Consider the following 18,569-nt stretch of genomic DNA (forward strand, 5'->3'; position numbering starts at 1 on the left):
CGATGTCTTAATTCATTGTGTCCTCACACTGGTGACAAAAATACCATTAGCCCACAGTGGTTTCATAGAAAAAGAAAAAGCAGGTCTGATTTTTTCATATAAACAACATTCTAATTATGTCAAGATTTCACTGACCTAAAATTACTGAATAATTACCTCATCGAGGACACAGCATATAATAAATTGCTCGTACAGCAGAGCTATACCATAAAACACACAAGCAGCAATTTGGATACCTACTGTTATTCCAAGTGCTAAAATTGCCTTTAAATTATAGAATAGTGGAGCTGGCACTGTCCAACCTGCCCATCTCACAGATTTAGAAGCTAAGTTCCAGAGAGTCTATGACTAAGGTCAGTGAGCAGGTGGTTGCACATCGGAAATCAGTTGCCCTGACTCCTACCCAGTCCTCTTTCTTCTATACTCTCACCACCCTTAGCAAGTTTTAACTAGAGTTATCTGCATATTGTGCTTGATTGTATTAAAGGTTGAAAGAATAGATTACCTAACTCTATCAGTCATTGGCTGTGTGAGCTTGGCCAAATCCCTTAACTTTTGCTGCCTTGGCATCTGTGAAGCAAAGATAATAAGAACAATGAAACTACATGTGAGGATTAATTAGCTTAAATACGTAAAATATACATGGCACACAGTGAACACTAAAGAAATACCACACATTATTGTCATGGGAAACCCCAAGAAAATGTGAATTCTGATATAATGTCATTCACAACTGGCTCCCTTCCCCTGCCTAGATTTTTTGTTTTTTGTTTTGTTTTGTTTTGTTTTGTTTCTAGCATATTGGAGCTCTTGAGGAACAACATTTAAAAAAAAAAAAAAGGCACAGGTTATCAAGGAACAGCAGGCAGCCCCTTTTCGGAAAACAGGGAATTGGAAATGGAATAGGAGTTAGCCAGGGATGCCTGCATGGCTCAGTGGGTTAAGCTTCCAACTTCTGATTTCAGCTCAGATCATGATCTCAGGGTAGTGAGATCAAGCCCCTGCATGGGACTCTGTCCTGGATGTGGAGCCTGCTTAAGATTCTCTCTTCCTGTCCCTCTGCCCCTCCCCCACCTCAAAAAAGGAAAAAAAAAAAGAGTAAGGGTCACTTATCTACACACACACACACACACACACACACACACAGCCCATTGGTGTTCTCCTAGCCCAATCTCCCTAAATCTGATGGACAAAGACAAAGTTTCCTAGAATCATTACTATTAGCCTAGCCTAGAAATCTCAGACAGGCACCAGACGAGAACCATCCCCATGGATAGTAATCCATTGTGGACAACTACCACCAATTCTCAGAGAGCAGGTGGGACTAATCTGTTTTTGGCTATTTCTTCTAGACCCCCAGAATTTCTTGTTAGCTAATTGCATATACTCCAACAGGCCACACCATTCACCTTAAAATAATATAATTCTGCATTTTCACTGCAGATTTTGTGCATGATGGCGAAATTTTTCACAACGGTATGACAAACTCTTCCATAATGTCATACATTTAACCAAATTGTCTTATAACACTCTTAACCAAATATAATTTGATAGTATTGCCATTACTATTGCAGTGCTTTTGACTAGCATTGTTTCCACTCCTAGATTTTAGAAAAAAATTGGGGACCATAATTTGTATGACCATTGTTTCTTAAAAAAATTTCTCTAGGAAAGAAGAGGCTAGAAATGCAGGAGAGGGGGCAGACGTTAAGGAAGGCAAGCACCTTTCAGAGAAGGGCTGACCTTGCCCCTGCTGAGAACTTCAGGGTCTCTTGGCAACAAGAGGCTGCTCTGTGGTGTCAAAGAGGCGATACCTGCCTCTGACAATCTGGAGGGCTCAGGAGAACGTGGAGCTTCTAGATTCTCAGGCTCCATCTGAGGTCTCCATCTCGCGTCTCAGGGCCCCATATTTTTCTATTAGGACCCTGACTTTGGCATGAGGCAACTATAAGATGAGGCATTTTCATATTTTCAGCCGCATCTGCCCTCTGGCTGTGGGAGATAAGGATGACTCAGGACATGCCTTAAACTTAAGTATCAGAAAAACAATCTCTTCTCAAAAACGTTTTCAAGGCTTCTAAATCAGGGGTTACCACGCTTTTTTTGGTAAGGGGCCAGATAGTGAAGATTTGGGGCTTGTGGGCCACTCGGCCCCTTTTGCACTTGTTTAACTCCGCCTTGTCATGCAAATGTAGGCAGAAACAAGACATAAACAAACGACTGTGTCTTCCTTCCAGTAAAATCTTATTTACAAAAATAGGTGGCCGGCCCACAGGCTATAGTTGGCCAAACCCTGCTCTGAAGCAGTTGTCAAAAGCCATCCAACCACGTGCTCTTCTTAATTACTCTTTTCCTCATTCTCTCTAAAAGCCCGGCTGCAAAGACCTGCCACCTCAGACCACAGTTAGAGTCTTTGCCATTAGAATGCCACTACCTGGCGCAGGCGACGGCACCCCACCAACAGCAGCTGTCCCATCAGGGAGCAGTCCGCCTACAGCAGCTTTAGATACTCATGGTTTGACATGAGTTGACATTCAGTGGAGCCCAGAAAGCAGCCTCAGGAAAGGGCTTGAGGGCATGTAGTCTTTGAGGAGGTCAGAAGGGCAAGGAGCAGGTAAGGTAGCTTAGGAAGCAGGAGAAGGAGACAAGGAATAAGATGGAGAAGGGACAAAGCCAATGCAAGGGTGCATTAGGGACACTTGGAACTTGGTTCTATCAGGACCCTCTGAAGACACACGTACAATGGACCTTTATACTATCTCCAAGGAAAAGAAGAGGACTACAGAAAGCAAGATAGAGTCGCTCATGTCAAGCAGAGACGCAAGCACTGAAGCATGTTGTAGCTAAGATCATTAATAGCTGAGACCCAGCAGCATGGTAAGACCATCCTTCTGCAGCTCAGACGTGCTCCAGGTGAGAAACTGCCAGGACATAGGGTGCAGCTGGGAAATACCACCAGGTTACACCTGCCCAGAAGTGTTTAGAGCAGCAATGGCCAGAGTTGAGGGCTCGGAATAAGGGCCAGGAGAATGGGAGGTAGGCAGCAATCCTAGGACTTTGAAGATACTCAAATGTCAGTCATTGGGAGCTACTCATTGCCATGGCAATGGTGAAATTGTCAGAAAACCACAGAACTTCATAATTAGGTCATTGGTAATTGATAAACTACAAAGGAGCGTTGGTAAGTCGTAAATCCTTCTTATAGGAAGGAAGCTTAGAAATCCTCAAATTTGCTCTTTGGAATCTCAAAAATTACTTCCAAAATATCTGGACAATTGATTTTCCAGTCTCTGCTTAAATAGCTTGGGGGGGGGGAACCAAAAACAAAACAAAACAAAACAAAAAAGCTTCTATTTCATTGAGCTGATCAATAAATTATAAGCTAGGTGGGAATAGTTTAAATTTCTTATTCTGTGGTCTCATGTGCCTCCTACTGACTAAAATTGTCCACTTCTAATTCCAGAATTTATTAGAGATACTACGCTAGTATTAATTGGTTTTAAGCAATAAAACATTCTCGATACAATTTTAAGTTCCTGTGACATTTGGAAGTCACTTCTATTTGGGGTGGGTGGTCAAACATTTGCATGAGGTCTGGCCCTTAGGAGTGATTTTAAATTTTATCGTTTGTCACCACCTGGTGGTAGAACATTTTCTTGTCTTCTTAGAATTTTGCGCTTGAAGTTCTTTTTTGTTGCCAAGGAAAAACCTCTAAACCAAGAGAGTAAGTTTAGCAAGTATGGAACTTTAGCCTTGATAGTCAGGTATAAATGTATACTAACCATACTTACACACTTAATAATAACATTTGTTTAGTGAATGATTTTTTTTTGTCTTAGTACGCAGCAATGTCTATGATTTTTCATTTGAATTGTAAAAAGCCCTCAAATGTGATGAACGGAAGTTATCCACAGTATTATGAGGTAGTTTCCTTTTTTTTTTTTTTTTAAGGCTTAATTGATTTTTGGTTTAAACTGATAGAGCTACATGATTAAGGACTTGGCTAAGGCATTTTATCACTGTTTTAAGTTTTATTAACTACACTTAAAGTTACAATATTTAAAAGATATTTTCCATGATACCAAAAGGCAAGAGGAAATTGGGTGGAAATGTATCAAATAAGATTGCAAAGGTGTTAAAAACTTTAAGTCCAGCCTTGAACTCTTTGGACAAACAGCTTGAACATTATTTGTTGTAGAACGTCGCCACCTCGTGGATTAAAAAAGAAGTACTGAAGGCCGTGGATTTCTTAAGGTGGAAATTTCGTGTTGCCAGAAAGTTCCTAGTTAGAGTTTTAAATAAAACTTAATCACTGGAAACAACAGTAATGACAGATCTGACAACATACTTACTTACCAAAGCAATTAATTGGTTAAAATTCCCAAAGGCATTTGATGAAAAAGTATGAGCCAGAGTTATTTCTAAGTCCCCAATTTGGCTATATCTTAGGCAAGTCACTTAACCTCTGTGGGGCTCAATTCCACATCTGTCAAACAAGGGGAGTGGATTAGACAGATCTTACTCTTCGGTTCTTGCAAATGCATGACTTTGAGGTCCCAGCTATTTTAAGTCCAAATGCAATTTAGAACAATTTTTCTGTTTTTTTCTTAATATTTGTATTTCTGGGTATGTAACTGGCTTAACATAAATGTATTCTGTTTGTTCATTTATAATCAAATAAAATGTCCACTGGTCCAGTGTTACTTTGAGCCGCATGTTTCCTCCCAAAAACATTAATGTTAAACAGTTTTATTTTTCTAATTGGTAAATCCTCTGGTTTGAAAATATGAAGAGCATTATATGTTTATGAAATATGTACATCGTTTCTGTAAACAATGTTTACATTAGAACAATGCTAATAGCTCATGTGTTTTACCAGATTCCTTCATTTCATGGCCATTTCAATACTTAATTTGATATAGACTTCTAGAGAATTATGAATTGAGTATTGTGTCTGTAGTATATAAATATATGAAACACATACAAACATGTAAAGTATAAATAAGAATGAATAACTGTTTATTTCTTGTACTTTAAAATGCACGAAACTTTTTCTTTTTTCTGTTAATAGAGGACACAGATGCTTTTAAAAGGCCAAACTATTAATTGTAAAAATATTTTTATGTCAAATATTTTAACTTTTATTAGGTCATCTCTACTAATAATAAAAACTGGTTAAGGTCTATAAATTAGAGCACATCAAGATTTATGCTTCCATAAGCACATATGTATTCTATAAAGAGAAAACCAGAAATATGGAAGGGGGGAATTCAGCATGTGAGCATTGGGTACACGTTTAAATTGTTTAAATCAAGAAGCAAACTTTTTCTGAGTGGGAGTACAAAACTGACTAACAAGGATCCAATATCACATGTCACTTTTACTAGCACCATGTACAAATTTGATTCCTTTGGTCTTGTTTCTTCTCTAGTAAAGTATGTTTTTCAATTCACAATTTTGTTTATAAATACATGTACATATTCATGTCACACCACAAACGCCTGAACAGAGTGCTGGTCCTTAAAAACAAAGAAGTAAGTAGATTAAATGTTCTACTGAGCATGGATGGACTTTTTCAAGCTTAGTAATTGGCAACTTCTACATCCATGCCTCTGTTGAAGCGATTAAAAAAGAATCATTTCCCAGAACTACAGGTGCACAACAGATTGGAGTCATTATGCAAAAGAACAGAAATCTGGAGAGAAACCCAGTGAATAAAAAAGCCATGTTCCTGGCCATTGTTTTGCCATTAGTTCTCTGTTTTTTCCAGCTCTATTTGTATATACAACATGAAATCTGCAAAAATTATAACGGATTTGAAGTAAACCATTCAAGATTAGAAACGTATGCCTTGAATTAAACAAACTTCCCATAAGAACCGCACTGGAGGCAGAAAGAGACTAAAGGCCCAACTTGCTCTAATATAAAAGCTAAATTTTACGTATGGGAGTTCAAAGTTGGGAATGTATTACATGATTTTTTTTTTTTTGAAAACTACACATTTTTTCTGCTGGTTTTCTGAATTTCTCTGTCCCCATTCAAGCAAATCACATTGAACCTTACTGCTCTGGTGAGTTTTTCAGGCCCTAGACCACCTCAAGTATCTGAAATCTTCATCTCAAAACCAGTCTGATCACCACCTTCTGGTCACCATCTATTGTTTCCAGAACCCTCCTCTAAACAAAGGGTTTGAAAACTTACTGATGGCTTTGCCATCGTGTTTTCATGATTCCATAGTCAATATCTTGTAAGTGGAAAGTGATTATTTTTCCTCAAATGTTCTCCCAAGTGTCTTACCTTCTTTCTAGGTAAAATGAAAGAACAAACGAATTGAAATCATTAAAAGGTGGCACGGTTAAAAACTAAGAGGAGAGAAATGTAAAAATGAAGAAGAAGAAGGAGAAGGAAGAAGAGGAAAAGGAGGAGGAAGAAGAGGAAGGAGGAAGAGGAGGAGAGGAGGGGGAGGAGGAGGAAGGAGAAGCGGAGGAAGAACGAAGTCTAGAAACCAAACCTGGAGAAGCAGGGCTGTTTGCATAGGAAATGACACTTAGAAGCACAGGGAAGTGAATCGCTTATTTCCAAGATGAACAGAAACTTAGGTTGAACTTTGTAGAAATGAATGAGGCCACTCGTGAGTGTAGGCTGATATTAAATTTGAAGGACAAAGGGAATGGAGTAAGTGGGCTGGGAAGGGAGGCTGGGTGAAAGGAGGGGGGCAGAAACACAGCCTTAAAATGTTAGCCAGATGGTGGGAAAAGTGGAACAGCAAAGACGAGGGGGACACTGGTCATCGACACATTTTAAGCTGCTATTAAAATGTATTAAAACATCATTCTCGGGTTGATCATTCAGCATTTAACTATAACACTGACCTTAGCCAGAGAAAATTGCATTCAAGAACGTACCCATCCCTCTGAGGGTGGGGCCCCTGGTTACTGCCTTAGCAAGGGTGAAGCGTGTGTGCTTCTCTGTGCCATTCTTTTCCATTGGATCTCTCCTAAAGAGAGGCAAGCAAGGCTTTTGTGTTTGTGTTTTCCAGCAGGCAATCTAGAACTCTGACAGGAGAGGAAGTTGGAAAGTATTCTGAAAGCAAAAGTTGTAAGAGGGGCGTGTGGGAGGACTGGAGGGGCGCTTCTGGCTGGGGCAGAATGAAGTTGGGAAGGTCTGGGGAGGGCAGAGGAAAGGGCTGACACAAAACTTGGTGCAAATGGAGGGGCGGGAGCGGCGAGACAGGACCCCGGGCAAGGAAGAGGGAGCCCGCGCGAAAGGGATACAGGTCTGTCCGAATTGAGGCGGCCGTTCTCACCATTGTCCCCTGGTTTTCCGCCTGTGGAAGCATTATGAAACATTTCCTTCCTCTGTGTCATTGAGCCCCTCCCTCCCTCTTTTTCGATGGAAGAGCGGCTCAGCTTTTTCTTAGGGACCTAAGAGGTGGAAAGGCTCATCTTTGCTCGCTTTCATAACGCGGATGCAGACTTTCCCCTTCCTGGTGGGAAGAGGAGGGAGGGGTCAGGGAAGGAAGCCAAGCTCCCAATTTCCCCACTGCACACTTCCTAGCCTCAGCGACCCCGCTGGTCCCTGGGTGGAAAAGTGTGGTTCCTTCACGTTTCTGCCAGCCTGGCCTACGTTCTGACGCCGCTATTAGGTAGAAGAAGGCAGACTGGGCGGGAGTTGATTATTTCTGAAATGAACAAGGGAAAGCGCAAGTCCCTCCCTAGGCTCTAGGGAATTAAAACGCGTTCCAGATCACCTATTCCGGAAGCACGAGCCTGGTCCCCAAAGAGAAGTATTTAAGTCAGGAGATAAGACGGGTGGAGGTAATAAAGGTCAACGAGAACGCATTTTGAAACCTAGAGCCCGGGAAGTGACCCCCCAGACTTAGGCATGCTTTCTAGGGAGGCACTGACCAAACAAGCTTTCCCCCAGAACTGTTGGGGCGAAGAGAGAGCAAGCTGCACAAACCGGCCGAGGCAAGCCAGCGAGATGGAGAGGCGGGGTGAGGTATTTTTCTGGGAAGGCTCCTCTCACAAAGTGGGGAGCAAGGGGCTGCGGGAGTGGGTGACAAAGGCAAGGGGTATAGTGACAGCCCCAGGCAGGGAAATCTGGGAGAAGGGACTCAGCTCTCCACCCCCACCGTCCCTTCTGGGAACTGCAGCCCAGCGCGCGAACTGCGCTCCCGCACAGGGGCGGCGAGAAGGGAGGGGGGTCCGGAAAGCCCACGAAGAAGAAGGCGCAGTGGAAGGGAGTACCTTCTCCCCGCATCAGCCCCAGACGCACAGAGTGCTGGTCACAGCGCCCCTCCTGCGTCTTCCGCCCCCAGATTGACGAGGCCTTGGCGCCCTGCCACCGCGGAGGCCGTCCCCTCCCCCGCCCGGGCCCGCGGCGCTGAGCGCGGTTTAGCACCGACTGAGTTTGGGGGCGGTGTCTTTGGGATGGAAAGGAGGCCAAGAGGGAGAGAGAAGGGGGGAGGGAGGTGGAGATGCAGTCAAGACTATAAAAGGGCTGCCCGGGCTGCCTGGTGCTCGCACTCGCTGGAGAGCAGCTCCACGCCAGGGGCCACTGCAAAGCCGGGCGCAAGAGTAAGGCCGAAAGGACCGAGTCTTGCGCAAAGCCAGCAGCCCTGCGGCCAAGGCGGAGACCGAAGAGGGGCTCCAGGCACCGATCCTCGCGTAGCCCGTTGCCCCCTGCCCCGGAGGCGTTCCGGGGCACTTCTAGTCTCTGCAGCAGCCTCCCATCCAGCCCCTGCTGCGAGGTGCCTCCAACTCTGCGCCAGAAGAAAAACTTCCCGCGCTCCCGCACAACTGCAGCGCCTCGTTCCCAGTGACTCCGGAGTCCTGTACGCGGCCCGCTCTGCGCGCACTTTCAAAGAGTAACAGTAATTGTTAACATCCCAGAGCGAGGCCAGCGAGGCTCCGTGCTCCCGACCCGAACAATAGTCCCCTCGCCCGGTGCACTGCGGCGCGCGGTGCCTCCCGGGACTCGGGTGCAGCGACCAGTCCCCGCAGGGTTTCGAAGGCGCACAAGAGGCAGCGACATGGGGAACGCGGAGCCAGCGCGGCGGCCTCGGGGCTCACAGCCTGCGCCCGCGCTGCTACTGCTCGCGGCGGCTACGACGCTGCTGCTTCTGCCGGGTGCGCGCGGGCGCCCCGCAGAGGAAGACGAAGAGTTGGTGCAGCCTGCATTGGAGCGCGCGCCGGGACACACCACCACGCACCTTCGCCTGGACGCCTTCGGCCGGCAGCTGCACCTGGAGCTGCAGCCCGACCGCGGCTTCCTGGCGCCGGGTTTCACACTGCAGACCGTGGGGCGCAGGCCCGGGCCCGACGCGCTCGGTCCGGACGCCGCCGGCGACTTGGCGCACTGCTTCTACTCTGGCACGGTGAACGGCGACTCCGGCTCGGCCGCAGCTCTCAGTCTCTGCGAGGGCGTGCGCGGCGCCTTCTACCTGCAGGGCGAGGAGTACTTCATCCAGCCCGCGCCAGTTGCCGCCACCGTGCGTCTCGCCCCAGCTGCCGCCGCCGCCGCCGCCGCCGCCGGGGAGGAGCCGCCGGAGCGGCCCCAGTTCCATCTCCTGCGGCGGAGGCGGCGGGGCGGCGGCGGCGCCAAGTGCGGGGTCACTGACGACGAGACCCGGCTTGGGAGGGGCGAGGGGCCGGCGGGCGAGGACGCCGGAGCGCAGTGGCCGCGGCGGGACCCGGCGCCGCAGCGGGCGGGACAGCCGACAGGTATCGATCCCTAAAGAGTTGCTCTCACTTGTCTCTCCATTCATCCCACTTTCCCTACCGTCTCTGTGCGGCGCGTGCGGAGGGTAAACTGTTCGCAGGCAGGAACCGATGTCTGCGGACCGGATGGGGGCCTAATGTGGTTCGAGGTTTGGGTTGGTGAACGAATCCCATCCTTGCTAGAACAGAATCCCGTTTGCCCAAATAATGAATGGTCAAGGGAAGACAGACAAATCAACGATTTTCTGCTAAGGCGCAGCGTTTCAACAGGGAAGGGAAGAGTTGATAACCCTACTCCTTCCACCTTAGTGTAGTGTGAGCGCGTGTGACTTATTTCCATCCTGCTAGTTTCTTTTTAACGCCGGTACATGTGTTCTTGGGTCGGGTTGCAACTTTGCGCTTAGCGTCGTAAGTGCCAGTGCGCGTACCCTGCGCCCAGAGGAGGGCGGAGACGGAGGGCGGAGGAGCTACGGCGACTTCGCGGCGCGCAGTCCGCGAGCCTGGACAGCTGCGCTAGAATCTCGGTTCCGCTGGCCTCCGCCTTCTCCCCCTTCCCCCTTAAGAGGCTGAACCCGACCGGCTGGCGGCGGCGGGGCCCCTCTGCTGAACCTGCTTGGGAGGTCTTTGCCCAGCTGGCCCCGCCTCTCCGTGCCTCCCACTCGGCCTCCCAGTTTGCGCTCCCTCTCGCGGCCAAAATTCTTCTCTGAAGCACTGTTAGTCACTGCCGAATTTTCCTGCAAAGCCTCACCCTCACTGTTTGAGTTGTGCGAGGTGATTACTGCTCTGTTCTCTTCATTCTATCTCTTGGGTGCCTCTTTTCGTCCTTAACTTTCTCACGTGTCTTGTTTTCGAATTTTCATCTTTTCCCCTGGACATCAGCCCCTTGAAGCCCGTACATGGTCTGCGTCCGGTTCAGGACTTCCCTGGGGGCTGGTTTTCAGTCGAGAGTCAAAGGGCTCTTTTCTGAATAATCAAACGTGGCCCCACGGCTCAAGGCAGGAACTTAGTTCCCTGGGACAGTTGGAGTAGGGCAATAGGCTGCTGGGCAGAGTGTGTGGTCCTTGTGCCCGGATTTGGCAAGAGCGGAGCATCCCCAGGGACCCCTGGAATGAGAGAGCAGAGCAGGCTGAGATTCCTCCAGGCCCGGCCCCTTGGCAGAGGCCCCAGCCCTGCCCTGGGCCTTCCACGTGGAGTCGGATGATCTCATTCAGGATTTGAGTACTGGCCTGTGAAAGAGTGACTCAGGGGCTCTGCCTGCTGCCCTTGCTCCAAATTTTTACTACAGTTGGGCAGGGTGATGTGCACACTGCCTTGGTCAGCTTATAGGATTTCAAGGAGGACAAAAGAAATTCTGCTTACAAAAAAAAAAAAAAAAAGTCCGAAGCCTCAGTGACTCACATGGCTTTTTTATTTCTAGTAAAGGAGGGAGAAGAAAAAATAAAGGAAAAAAACTTTAAAAATAACACTTTCAGTGAAAAGAGATGCAAATATTTTTGTTATTGTTGTTCCAGGCCTATTTTTGCCTTATTTGCTTTGACGGGTTAGGCTTTCCTTATATACTCTGGGAAGGTCACTATTCTTGGCAAGACTGTCCCTGAGCAAACGAACTTTTTTGTCTCTTCACAGGAACTGGAAGCATAAGAAAGAAGCGATTTGTGTCCAGCCACCGCTATGTGGAAACTATGCTGGTGGCCGACCAGTCAATGGCAGAGTTTCACGGCAGTGGCCTGAAGCACTACCTCCTGACCCTGTTCTCCGTGGCAGCCAGGCTGTACAAGCACCCCAGCATTCGGAATTCAGTGAGCCTGGTGGTAGTGAAGATCCTGGTCATTTACGAGGAACAGAAGGGGCCCGAAGTGACCTCCAACGCGGCCCTCACCTTACGGAACTTCTGCAACTGGCAAAAACAGCACAACCCACCCAGTGACCGGGATGGAGAGCACTATGACACGGCGATTCTCTTCACCAGACAGGTAGGAGCAGGATCCTGCAGATTAGGACTATCCTCTAGGGAGTCCGCTGTGTCACAAGCAAACGCGTTCAAGGCATTTCCCCAGTGTTTCTGCACTTACTTTTTTTTTTTTTTTTTAATTGGCTAGGCTGGTCCCCCTTATTTAGGTCTTCCTTAATTTTAATATCTCAAGTCTCACAGTCCTATTTGAATAGCATCACAGAAAAATCTTCATTAAAGTCACCCACAGTGGTCCCAAAAGCACAGCTCAGCGGCAGGGAATGTAAATGCTCCCACACAAATGTGGAGATACATGTTGCCCAAAAGTTAGGTCCCTGCCAAAAGGTTTGCGCTCTCTGTCCCTATGAGTCAGGACCCACCTCTCTGTTCCTTTCAGGACCTGTGTGGGGCCCAGACCTGTGACACTCTTGGGATGGCTGATGTTGGAACTATATGTGACCCCAGCCGAAGCTGCTCAGTCATAGAAGATGATGGCTTGCAAGCCGCCTTCACCACAGCTCATGAACTAGGTGAGTCCATTTCAGACTAGGAGTGGAGTCCGCTACACGAGTTTTCAAATGGATAAACCATGTGCTCACTGAAGGGAGGAGTGTCAGCAGGTTTATTGCTATTTTAGGTTCCAGAGCATTCTAGAAACTGCAGGAAGTATTTTTCCCCCCACTATTCTAAACAAGGGCCAGCCTTATTTGGATTCAAAATAACAATAGAAGGAGCTCTGGACCTTTGGAAATTTGCATATTTGTTTGCACCTTTTTTTTTTTTTTTTTTAAAGATTTATTTATTTATTTATTTGACAGAGAGAGATCACAAGTAGACAGAGAGGCAGGCAGAGAGAGAGAGGGAAGCAGGCTCCCTGCTGAGCAGAGAGCCCGATGCGGGCCTCGATCCCAGGACCCTGAGATCATGACCTGAGCCGAAGGCAGCGGCTTAACCCACTGAGCCACCCAGGCACCCTGTTTGCACCTTTTAAAAGACAGGCACGCTGTGTCCAAACTAGATGGTTGCCAAAGTGCACTTCTTCTTCTAGAAACCCCACTTTGAGACAAACAGAATCCCCGATGGGGGAAACAAATGCTGCGAGTGACCTATTTTTTGATGTGGGTTTTGGATTGCTTCTTAGGTCACGTGTTTAACATGCCCCATGATGATGCAAAGCAGTGTGCCGGCATTAATGGCATCGACCAGAATTCCCACATGATGGCGTCAATGCTTTCCAACCTGAACCACAGCCAGCCTTGGTCTCCCTGCAGTGCCTACATGATTACGTCATTTCTGGATAATGGTCATGGTAAGAAGCTTGAGCTATTCTTTCTAGGTGTACTCCAGCTTCCACATGGAAGGTTCTAGTTAAACCACCTCATTCTCTCTTTTTTTGTTCTTTTTATTTCTTCTCCTTCCAAGTTCCCTTCATTGTCAAGAACATACATTTTTAGGCCTTAATTTCCAATAACAGATCATTCTTCTGGCCGGGTAGCTCCTAATGTATGTTAATTTGATATTTTTTCAGCAGAGCAATAACTTCCCGTCACTGTTAACACAGAAACCCCTTTGAGGACAAAATCTTACAAATCATGTAAACCTCTCTGGCATTTTCCCCAGAAGCTCTGGTGTTCAAGTCACTCTGCTTTATATGATGTCTTAAGATACATATTTTCTGAAACCGATCTGCCTTCAGTGTGTTTTCCTCTCCTGTTTTGTAATATGAGTTGGCATTTCCTTTGCAGGGGAATGTTTGATGGACAAGCCCCAGAGCCCCATCCAGCTCCCCTCGGATCTCCCCGGGACCTTGTATGATGCCAACCGGCAGTGCCAATTTACATTTGGGGAGGAGTCTAAACACTGCCTAGATGCGGCCAGCACTTGCATGACCCTCTGGTGCACGGGCACCTCTGGTGGATTGCTGGTGTGCCAAACCAAACACTTCCCTTGGGCAGACGGCACCAGCTGTGGGGAAGGGAGATGGTGTATCAACGGCAAGTGTGTGAACAAGACGGACAAGATGCACTTCCATGTGAGTTTTCCTATCGCCATGTGTGCATACTCCTTTAAAATTCACAGCTGGGAAGGAACAAAGTGATACCAAAGTATCAGGTATCACCATAAACATCCCTGCCTGTGGCTTTGATGGTTGCTTTTACAGCTGATTCTCTGTTATTTTTCTCTTTTATTTCCTAAAAAGACCTCTGTAGAGAGTTCTAATGCTGACCACTTGTGTTCACATTTAGACTCCTGTTCATGGAAGCTGGGGGCCATGGGGACCCTGGGGAGAATGTTCGAGAACGTGTGGTGGAGGAGTTCAGTACACAATGAGGGAATGTGACAACCCCGTCCCCAAAAACGGAGGGAAGTACTGTGAAGGCAAGCGTGTGCGCTACAGGTCATGTAACATTGAAGACTGTCCAGACAACAATGGTGAGTAGAAGTGGGGTGAAATCCATGTGGCCGCAGGCCAGCAGGTAAGGGTTGAAAACTGACGATGTCATTATATCCTTTTCTTTCTAGGAAAAACCTTTAGAGAGGAACAGTGTGAGGCACACAATGAGTTTTCTAAAGTTTCCTTTGGGAGTGGGCCCGCGGTGGAGTGGACACCCAAGTACGCTGGAGTCTCCCCCAAGGACAGGTGCAAGCTCATCTGTCAAGCCAAAGGCATTGGCTTCTTCTTCGTTTTGCAGCCCAAGGTACTTCCTTTCATTCATACTCTTGTCTAAGAAACAAGGGCTTGAACTGTGACCTTTTCACACAACCTCTGACGCAGTTTCATTAGTTTATACATTTTTTTTAAAGATTTTTTAATTATTTATTTGACAGAGAGAGATCACAAGTAGGCGGAGAGCAGGCAGAGAGGGGGGAAGCAGGCTCCCTGCCGAGCAGAGAGCCCAATGCGGGGCTCGATCCTAGGACCCTGAGATCATGACCCGAGCCGAAGGCAGAGGCTTAACCACTGAGCTACCCAGGCACCCCTCCATTAGTTTATATATTAACGCTTTCCATTTCAAATTAGATCTCCTTGTCTTCTGGATACATTGGCAATTGCCCGCTTTGGGTGTGGTGTTGCTTTCAGTTACGAATAAAGCTTGAACCTAGCACTCAGGATTCTTATCGTTGCTTGTTATTCCTCTGATATACAAAGAAAAGTTCTTTATCATTAGATAAATTCGCATGGCAACCAGCCAGTGGCTTTGGAGAATAACGTAGGCATGGACCAAACTAGTAACTGGTGATTAGCAGTAACAGGCACAAATGGACTTATTAAAATGAAGTCTGAGCATTGGTAACTCTTGTGTTTGAGGACTTCTCTTAAAACTGTAGAAGCATCGTTTTGCTCTCTTGCTGAGGGGATAAATCTGGTTCTGAGGTTAAAAAAAAAAAAAAGAAAAGGAAATGAATTTTGGTTGAGGTTATCATGTGCTGTTATCACTGTAGGCTATGAAAATCCTTCCCAGTTGCAGATTCAACACACAACTGACTAATTCAGCGTGTGCGATTGCTGGGTATTATTCTAGGCATGGAGCAGACCACAGTAAACACATTGACAAGCTCTGCTTTTGTTGACCTTACCTGGAAGTGACATAGCTCAATAAACAAATAATCAAAAAGAAATTATAATTTTTTCAGACATCTACATCTACTGTGGGGAAAAAGCCACCAGGAAGGGTAGTACGTGCCATGCGTTGAGTTCTGTTTTAATTGTGATGATTGGAAGACGATGTTAATGAGAGAAACTTTCCTAATTATCAGAGCATCCTCTCTTTCCCGTGTTAACCTGTGATGCAGATCTATTTCTCTTCTTCTTCAGGTGGTGGACGGTACCCCGTGTAGCCCAGATTCCACCTCTGTCTGCGTGCAAGGACAGTGTGTAAAAGCTGGCTGTGATCGCATCATAGATTCCAAAAAGAAGTTTGATAAATGTGGCGTCTGTGGAGGAAACGGATCCACGTGCAAGAAAACCTCAGGATCAGTGACCAGTGCAAAGTGAGTTTTAAAACGTCGTATTCCCAAAGATCTTCTTATTTACATGTAATTTCACGGCTCTAGTAAAAATTTTATGCTCCGTTGATTGACAAGCATGGTTTCAAGCTAATTCAGAGAATTAACCAAGGGACTGAGAGATTCTTACATCTGTTTTTTTTCTGGCCCACAGACCTGGCTATCACGATATCGTCACAATTCCGGCTGGAGCGACAAACATTGAAGTGAAACAACGGAATCACCGGGGATCCAGAAACAATGGGAGCTATCTCGCCATCAAAGCTGCCGATGGCACCTATATCCTGAATGGCGACTTCACTCTGTCCACCTTAGAGCAAGACATTTCCTACAAAGGGACCGTCCTAAGGTACAGCGGGTCCTCCGCCTCGCTGGAACGAATCCGCAGCTTCAGTCCGCTCAAAGAGCCCATAACCATCCAGGTCCTCACGGTGGGCAACGCCTTCCGTCCCAAAATTAAATACACCTATTTTGTGAAGAAGAAGAAGGAGTCTTTCAACGCCATCCCTACTTTCTCCGAATGGGTCATCGAGGAGTGGGGCGAATGCTCCAAGTCGTGCGGACTGGGCTGGCAGCGGAGACTGGTGGAGTGCCGGGACATCAACGGGCAGCCTGCCTCAGAGTGTGCGAAGGAAGTGAAGCCGGCCAGCACCAGACCCTGCGCCGACCTGCCCTGCCCCCACTGGCAGCTAGGGGATTGGTCCCCATGTTCCAAGACTTGCGGGAAAGGTTACAAAAAGAGAACCTTGCAGTGTCTGTCTCATGATGGGGGGGTGCTGTCTCACGAGAGCTGTGATCCTTTAAAGAAACCGAAGCATTACATAGATTTTTGCACAATGGGGGAATGTAGTTAAGCAGCGTCCGTGTAGGGGGAAGGACGAGGTGTGGAAGGGCTGAGGTGCTGACATCAAGAAATTTCTTGATGTCAGCACCTGGAGGGATCCAGTGTACCTTGCCCGTGAGCAACAAGGCCTGTCAAGGAGTTGGGAGGGTAGAGGTAGGTAGAAAAGAAGTTAGATCGTCAGAATATCCTGCCAGTTACAAATCTGATAGGGTAGTTAATGAGGGTTATTAATCTCTGAGCAATGATATAGCATGATAAAGCCCCAGGGCATTATTATTATTCCTTTTGTTACATCTATGACAAGTTAAGAAGAAAATAGAAACAATTGTCCAACTTAGTTTAAGGAGTATACAATCCCTGTGTTGTGGTACTGATTGAATACTTTGTATATTTAAATTGTGTGTTGGGGAATGAAAAGCTGGAGAGAGAAGAGATTTGTTTAGCTTCAGACAGGGCTTACTTTACCTCACTAACAACAGAGGGAGAAAGGGGTACAAGTGGCATCTTTAATCAGCACTGATAGGGCTGCTACCATTTCGGAGAATGTTCCTGCGGTCTTTTCTACCCAGAGGTAAGAGTTCAAGACTGTCCACCATGACAGAAATGCTTAACAACCTCAAATGACCCAAATGAACTCTTTAATTTCTTGTGCCCTTGTTATGTCTTTATTCATGATTTTATTTTGACAAAGAAACAGTCCCACGTGTCTGTAAAAATGCAGGAAGTATCCAGGGGTTAAAAAAGCAGCAACGAATCCGATGCTCGGAAAAGCCAGAAGGCAGGATGGGCTCAGTACCTCCTACTTTTTCTTTCCTCTGTGTGTAAGCCTACTTTAAGAATGTGGATGTCAAAAAACAAAAACAAAACAAAAACAACAACAAAAAACCGTTTCTGTCTCAAGAAAGACTGGGTGATCACACGAAAAGGATGTAATGCCGGTATAAGAATGGGGTGTGTAGAAAGGGATCCCCAGGGTTTGGGGACATGGAGATCACTTGTCTCACAGTGGGGAGGCTACTGAGGGGTAGCAGGTCCATCCCCAGCAGCTGGTCCAGCAGTCATATCCTGGTGAATGTCTGTTCAGCTCTTCTACTATGATAGAGAATATGACTTTTTTTTCCATATGTATATAGTAAAATATGTTACTATAAATTCTACATACTTTATAAGTATTTGTGTGTTCCTTCTAAGAAGGACTATAGTTTGTAATAAATGCCTATAATAACATATTTATTTTTATACATTTCTTCCTAATGATAAAACTTTTAAGTTATATCGCTTTTGTAAAAGGGCATATAAAAATAGAGTATTTATACAATATATGTTACTAGAAATAATAAAAGAACACTTTTTGAATGTGTGTGTCTATTTTTTTTTTAATGGGAATTAATTCCTGGGAAGGAAATCTGAGACACAAATACTGAGTTTGAAAACTAAATAACTTTCTTAAATTCTATAGAAATAAGGTTTCATTCTAATGAAATGTATTTTATGTATCCTTAATGTATGTGATTGTTACCAAAAAAAGAAATCTATTATATCTTCAGTAACAGATTTTTGTTAAACATACAACAATGGTTGGCAAATGTTTTCCGTGAAGAGCCAGGCGATAAATATTTTTGGTTTTATGGTCCAGATCATCTCTGTCACAACTATTTACCTATGCTGTTGTTGCGTGAAAACAGCCATAGACCATACATCAGTGAATGGGCACGATGGTGTTCTAATAAAACTTTATTTACAAGAACTGGGCCAAATTTGTTCTGTGGGTAGTTTGCCCACCTCAGGTATATAATACAAATGAGAAAAGGTGGGATTCCGGGTGTATTTTGAATTTGTATCTCTTCAATTATATCATGTGAGTAAAATTTGTGACAGCACTGAAGCCACTGACTAGAAAATGACACCTCAAAAATTACATTTGGGAATAGAGCCACATGGAGAGCCCAACCATCCAAATGTTCCATTTGCTCTTCAGGAACAAGAGGTGTTTTGAAGAAACCCTGGAGCCCTCCAGGTGGCCTCACATAAATCACTGTAATTT

The 18,569-nt window shown here is 45.9% G+C and overlaps 1 protein-coding gene across 1 annotated transcript; it reads left to right on the forward strand.

Annotated features, from left to right (window-relative positions):
- The first annotated feature begins 8,536 nt into the window (after positions 1-8,536).
- ADAMTS1 (ADAM metallopeptidase with thrombospondin type 1 motif 1) lies at positions 8,537-17,689 on the forward strand. Its single transcript, XM_047721495.1, has 9 exons — positions 8,537-9,725; positions 11,349-11,695; positions 12,071-12,203; positions 12,815-12,982; positions 13,419-13,705; positions 13,920-14,106; positions 14,197-14,372; positions 15,491-15,666; positions 15,836-17,689. The coding sequence occupies exons 1-9, from the start codon at positions 9,035-9,037 to the stop codon at positions 16,533-16,535; spliced, it is 2,865 nt and encodes a 954-aa protein (XP_047577451.1). The 5' UTR covers positions 8,537-9,034; the 3' UTR covers positions 16,536-17,689.
- The last annotated feature ends 880 nt before the right edge of the window (positions 17,690-18,569 follow it).

Source organism: Lutra lutra, chromosome 1 (genome assembly GCF_902655055.1).
Source record: "Lutra lutra chromosome 1, mLutLut1.2, whole genome shotgun sequence".
NCBI classification, from domain to species: domain Eukaryota; kingdom Metazoa; phylum Chordata; class Mammalia; order Carnivora; family Mustelidae; genus Lutra; species Lutra lutra.

What these genes read in the sequence shown, in the direction of transcription:
- ADAMTS1 (XM_047721495.1), top strand. Translation starts at nt 9,035, where the DNA reads ATGGGGAACGCGGAGCCAGCGCGGCGGCCTCGGGGCTCACAGCCTGCG. An exon ending in ATTTCTGGATAATGGTCATG is followed by an intron (nt 12,983 to 13,418) that starts GTAAGAAGCTTG and finishes TTTCCTTTGCAG; the next exon opens with GGGAATGTTTGATGGACAAG. An exon ending in GGATCAGTGACCAGTGCAAA is followed by an intron (nt 15,667 to 15,835) that starts GTGAGTTTTAAA and finishes TCTGGCCCACAG; the next exon opens with ACCTGGCTATCACGATATCG.